This window comes from Melanostigma gelatinosum (assembly GCF_949748355.1).
Source record: "Melanostigma gelatinosum genome assembly, chromosome: 13".
Classification (NCBI taxonomy): Eukaryota; Metazoa; Chordata; class Actinopteri; order Perciformes; family Zoarcidae; genus Melanostigma; species Melanostigma gelatinosum.
The window spans coordinates 802,316-808,878 of NC_136646.1; the positions used below are offsets into that span (position 1 = coordinate 802,316).

General features: G+C 39.2%; 1 protein-coding gene across 1 annotated transcript; it reads right to left on the reverse strand.

Moving 5' to 3' along the window:
- Positions 1-1,383: 1,383 nt before the first annotated feature.
- Positions 1,384-5,129, reverse strand: LOC306787304 (ornithine decarboxylase-like; the record flags this gene model as incomplete). Its single annotated transcript, XM_079282419.1, has 3 exons — positions 1,384-1,641; positions 2,218-2,349; positions 5,064-5,129. The coding sequence occupies 3 exons, from the start codon at positions 5,127-5,129 to the stop codon at positions 1,384-1,386; spliced, it is 456 nt and encodes a 151-aa protein (XP_079138545.1).
- Between the last annotated feature and the right edge of the window lie 1,434 nt (positions 5,130-6,563).

Here is a 6,563-nt window from a genome sequence, read left to right on the forward strand (position 1 = left end):
GAGCGGAGTGGAAACCGGGGACAAATTCCATGTATGCGTAAGCACACATGGCCAATAAAGCTGATTCTGATTCTGATTAACCCGGCTGCCATGTCTCAGCCAGAATAGGCCCGTGTCTATAATGCCAGATTGGGCCCGGATTTGGCAAAAATGAAATGGGCCAAAGCTGGCTTACATTTGGCCGCATCGAGCCGGAACACAGCCGAGTCAGCCGACACTCAGCCGCAATACGGCCGAGTCCGCTGGCTACCTGGGCAGTTAGCGATGACGTGTCCCACTTTGTGACTCTTTAGTGGGGAGAGGCTGTGGCCATAACACGTAATAGAATAATAAAATAATTGCCGTCTGTGCCATTTTTCTTGATCTCCTAAGTTGAGTGAGCATTTTTCAGGTTAAAAGGCGTTTAAAAAATGGTTATGGTGAAAAGCTGATTCAAAATTGCCATTTTTTTTCTCCGACTATTTGAAGACTGAACATTCACATTTAGACCATATTTCACCGAGATTTGCAATACTGGCTTTCATCTATCAAGAAATGTGGATCCGGTTTTTTTAATGAAGCTCCAAAATGACAATATGTTGTTATTAGCAAAGTGTAAAGGATGAAAACTTTCAGTGAAAATGTCAAAACGTTGAATCAACATCGTCGTTTAAAAAAACTTTTCAACAGAAAAATGCTTATCGGCCTTAAAAATATTCATTGAGGTTAAAGATGGAGTATTTATAAACAATTAAAATAAAATAGAATTTCAAGCATCTCTCTATAACAGTGATTCTCAACTGGTGGACCCACGTCGCAGGCCTTTGCCTGGAGAAAAATATTCTGTGCTTTTATTTTGAAGGGGATTTTTTATGCAGCGGAGTGCCGTCTATTCACACTCCTTAATATTTGGCGTTAATGCCTTGTAATGCTCATATCAGCAGAGGATAAACTGAAAACTATACCTCTGTCATATGACACGATAAGTAGACGAATTGAAGACATGTCGGATGACATCAAACAACAGACCACAGCTCGAATTTAGTCAAGTGGTCAATTTGCATTACAAATGGCCGAATCTACAGACATAACAAACAAAGCAGTTTTACTCGTTTACGTGAAACACGTGTGGGACGGGGACTTACAGGAACAATTTCTCTGCACAAGAGAGCTCCCTACTATACGACTGCAGAGGACATTTTCAGCTCAGGTTCAAACTGCACCATCTTTTCATGAAATACATTTGAGAAGTTGAAAATTTTCCTCAATTTGGGTCACGGCTTGTCATTAAGGGGTGATGGTGGGTCCCGCAGCCAGACCAGTTGAGAAGCACTGCGCTATAATAATCGTTGCCTATGTTTGTTACGGTCCGTATTGAGCCACTGTCCAATAGAAGAGATCAGATCATTGGCGGATGTCGTAGATGTCAGAAAGGTTTAAGGTGTGCCATGTCTCGGCTGTCACAACAGGGTAAATGTGTGCTCTTTCAAAGCCGTTGAAGTCGCTGGACAAACTAACAGAATAAGCACCCATGTTGTCGATGAGAAGCCAGTCCCCCACATGCAGCTCAGGAATCCAGCAGCTGTCGGTTACTTTGTCATAGCTGCAGCAGGTTGGACCCCAGATAACAGACCGGTATCTCTGCTCTCTGCTCTCAACAACCTGTGTACAGTATAAAATGTGAGGCAGGCTCACATGCATATGTATAAATATATATACACCGTTGGCATTGGACGTAATCATGCGCAATCATCCAATATTGGCTTTCTTATGTGGCGACATTATGTGGTTGATAGTTAATAACCCGGTGAAGATATGGTTGAAGGTTGCAGTGAGCAGCATCATAGACAACACAACTCAGGGAGCCGTACACTCCATCATTGACGTAGTACGTAATATTTCTGTCAGGGCAGTTGTCCTCATCATCTGAAAAAATGCAAATGATAAAATGGCAAATATGCCATATGTTTATAAAGATGCAACCTGGTATCTGTGGGTCTGCAGAAAGTGATTATCTACAACCCTGCAAGTCATTATGCTCACTCAGAGGAGCAGAGAGCATGGCTGTCTATTGAGCATACATATTTATCTAGTGGTGCATTGCCATGTAGTGCCAACAGACTCCTCTGATAGCTGTCACCTACACTCCTTGTATTTAAAATCAAGACATATTTAAATACAAGCAAAGTTATGTCTTATTACTGGATACGTGTGGCTTCAAAAGACATTACCGATTACTCTTTTGGCAATGACATTCACTGCCAGTGTGAAGGCTGATTCCACGTAGTATCGGCCTGGTTCTGCAATAACTTGCACCCCACTGTCAGGTGGGAAGAGTTCATCCAGTGTTCTATTAATGACCTCTGAAAACGATAGGAAAAACACAATGGGTTAACAGCATATTTCACATGTAATACACCTTTTACAAAGTGACCTACAGTTGCCAGTATCACTGGCAGTAAAGGCAACAAAGGTTTCTGCATGTGTTTCTTTGAAGTACGACCTATGTAATTTAAGAGGCTAAGAATAGAGGATGATAGAGATATCACTCATTTATGATGGAAAGGATGCAGGTGTGTATAATATACATCTAATGGATAAATGGTTGAAAGATCAAGCTTCAGACACTTCAAGCAGTGGTATCCATCATATAATGTAATTTTATGGAGTGTTAGTTAATAATTCCTCAACAAGCTTTTTGTGCATCAGCTTGGAAAGGACTCACACTAAATTATGTTCCCATATTATACAACTAAACTGCATTCTCAATTAAGTATTTTGGGAAATGTATGGTCACATTTTTAAAAGCAAGGTTGAAACTGAGCAACTGTTAGAACATATATATATATATATATATATATATATATATATATATATATATATATATATATATATATATATATTATATATATATATATATATATATATATATATGATATATATATATATATATATATATATATATATATATATATATATGATATATATATATATATATATATATATGATATATATATATGATATTGGAATTGTTTTAATAATTGGTACGGATAGAAACGTGAACTGTTGCTGTTTCAAACAACATGTGTATGTGAGTAAAGATTAAGGTTAAATGTGAAAATCGGAGGTTTTATTTTTTTCACGCTGGATTTTTGGATTTTTGGATTTTTTCGATCAAGACAAATCTTTTGAATAAAGTTATTAACAGCGCCACCATATGGCCACATGGTGCAATATACGTCTTCTAAAGGTGCGTTCACACCAAACGCAGCGCGAATTATTCGCCCGAGTAGATTATATACAAAGTCTATGCACAGATGCGATGAGACTGGAGTGATGTGAATGTGTGTGTAAACCATCTGGTACAAACAATGAATAGATGCTGCCGTATTTACGTCTACATGACGTTATTTTGAGTGTTGAAGGAGCTGCTACAATGTTAGCATAGCCTAGCACCGATCAATCCGAGCTCCATTGAGAAAACAAGTATTTTAAAAGTTATTTACAAACGGCATCATTACGTAGTTATTTCGGAGTCCCTTTTTGTCGGTTTATTGGAGTTAAATCACAGCCAAATCAATTTATTTTGTGTTCATACAGCTGTAGTAAACAGCCGAAGTGTGGCTTGCTAGACACAGTGAATACAGCTCGATAAAATACATGGAGCTCCTCCGGACTATGTTATGAACCAATACATGACGGCATTTAGTTTCCCGTGATATCTGGGACTTCCACAATACGTACTAAGCAGAAACATAGGTTATTTTTTCCATGGTTGATGGCGGCTTTCAGGCCGATAAGCCACGCCCCCTCTCAGGCGCGTCCATCGCGAATCACGCGAATGAACACAAATAGTCCCCGGTGAGACCGGCGGCGCGAATGACGCGATTAGGTGTGAACACGGCATAAGAAGCAATGTGGTGCTAGCAGCGAGCGAATGAAAGGGCAACGACGTGTTCTGTGGACCTGAGAGTTCCTCCAGGGGCAGCGAGGTGCAAGTCCTCCGAATATTTCCTTATTAAGTTTGCCTCTTTAGTATGCATTTAAAGGTTCCTTGACAGTCTACATCAGGGGTGCCAAATACGTCGATCGTGGAGGTAGTGCGGGTAGATCGCATGCCATTCAAAAAAAATGAGATGTCCGCATGGCATTTGCCACTTGATTTTCTAACACACGGGTCACCACGTATGTGCGTATGAGACTCAACGGAAGGCGTGTGCGTAACTTGACAGTGCGCGCTACACAGAGCAGATTGACAAGCGTCTGTCAGAGTTTGACAAACGCTTTCGAGACTTTGCTTTACTCGAGCCAGTTGCTACACTTATGTGCTGCACATTTCGGGAAGATATTGAGGTTGATTCACTCGCATCAAAAATCTCAACGCTGTTTCACCTGAACTCGTCTGGAGTGGAGGATGAGATTCTGACACTGCAAGCTGACATTCAGCTGAAGTCCAGGGCTCACGGACAGTTTTCTCACAGAGGAAAAGTCCCCAAACATGAGGACATGTGATACCTTTCTGACTGCATTATTCGGCTCTACTCATTTATGTGAGTCAGCCTTTTCCCACATGAAGAACATTACGTCCAAACACCGTTCCACCATGACTGATGATCATTTGAAGTCTGCTTGAGGCGGCTACCAGCAGCTACTGTCCGGACTATGCAACTCTGGCCAATTCCATTCAGTGCAAGTCATCAGAGTAAGGTAATGACCAAAAATGTACAGAATTGTATTGTGCCATAAGGGTTCATGCAGTTATGCAACATATATTGTAAATATAAAGTATACTCAGTATATATATATATATATATATATATATATACATATAAATAGATATTCAGAATTTTTAATGTAGGTAGATCATTTTGACTTGGTCATTTTAAAGTCGCTAGCAAGCTGAAAAAGTGTGGGCACCCCTGGTCTACATAGCCCTTAAGGTAAAACAGGAAAAAGGTTGTGAAATCCGTGTCATTCTATTTTGTTGTTTGTGCTCCTTTTTCTCTTTGTTTTACCAGGACAATGGAGATGCAGAACATCCATTAATGAGCACTCGTATTGTGTATGTTTTTGAAAAATGTTACCTCTTCAAATTTCTGTTGAAAACTCTCAATCGCAGAGAATCCTCCACCGATATCAAAGAGTCTCATCTGGAATCCCAGCAAATTCTGAAAAGTTTCTAATCAATCAGTCATACAATTCAAAATGTTATACTGTACTTACTGTAGTGCTATTGCTTGTAACACATAATAATAATAAATAATAACTAATTAATATTCAAGTATAATGGTTATCAATAACTTAATTATGGATCATAAACCCATGAATTAGTATCAAAAGAGTCATGGCACATTTCTGGCTTCAGCCATAAAACACTGAGTTCAAGTAAAATAATTTAAAGAAAATAATTTAGATATAATTTAGGACAATAATCAATTTTGGAAACAGAATTTGGAAACTCGAGCTTCAAGTCTCAATCTCTGGGCTGCTATGGAGTTGTTATCACGGTGTAGTGACTTATTATTTCATATACACACAAATCAAATGATCAAGCTTTCATGAATGAAATATTTATTGGACTAACTACATAACTAAATTTGTGTTCTATTGCCACGACGATGACTTACCCCCATTTCAAAGACACGTCGGGCATCTGCGATGGCCTGCTGGAACGGTTAAATCGGTAATTTAACAATAATCAACTCAACAAAGGAGCAGAAAATATCAGTAGTTGTTCACTCACTTGGATTTGGCGTGACTAAGAGATATTCACTGCATAGAAAGGCGTGACTCGAGGTAAGTTAGTACGCCACCTGAGGTGCCTTTCAAATATACTATCCAGACTTGCCACATAGAATGGCTCTTCATTGTCCTGAACAAATAGAGCAAAGTCAACATTTAGTTCATATCTCAAGAAAGCTCAACTATCACACGATACATGGAGGCAATTACACAGAGATTCATAGTTAGGTGACATGATGTCTCTGATACTCACCGCTGAACCACGCTCTTTTATTTTACTGTCTAGGAAATCTCTGATGGTCCTTCCATTGTCTAGAATGTCAATGCCACAGTTCTCAGAGGACAAACCATGCACAAATGATCCCTTCATAGTTACTGGTGCTGGGATAACTAGCAGGAAAAATAATTAATAAATATTGTTAAGATACGGCTGGATCACAATAGAAAGCAGCTTTGTCTACATTGTGCCACACTAATACAGTAGTCAAAAGCCCAAACTGTAAGCACATATGAATATTAACATCACTGATTACATTAAACATCTTACCATGGCCGATATGCTCCTCCATTTCTTGCAAGTCGGAAAATCTCAAGTTTCAAATGAGAGTTAGTGTGATCGCAGTATTTCTATGAAACATACCTGGAATTAAGTCTGACAGTAAGTACTGACACACATCTGATTTATACTCACAAGAACCTGCTTGGACGGATGCTTGTTCCGTCCCTCCTCACTTTACCCCTCCCACGGTTTCTATGCCAATAAGAAAACATTCTACCTCAAGAAAACATTTCTCTACAATAGTTAATCTCCACTCATTATACTACGACACACAGTTCAGATG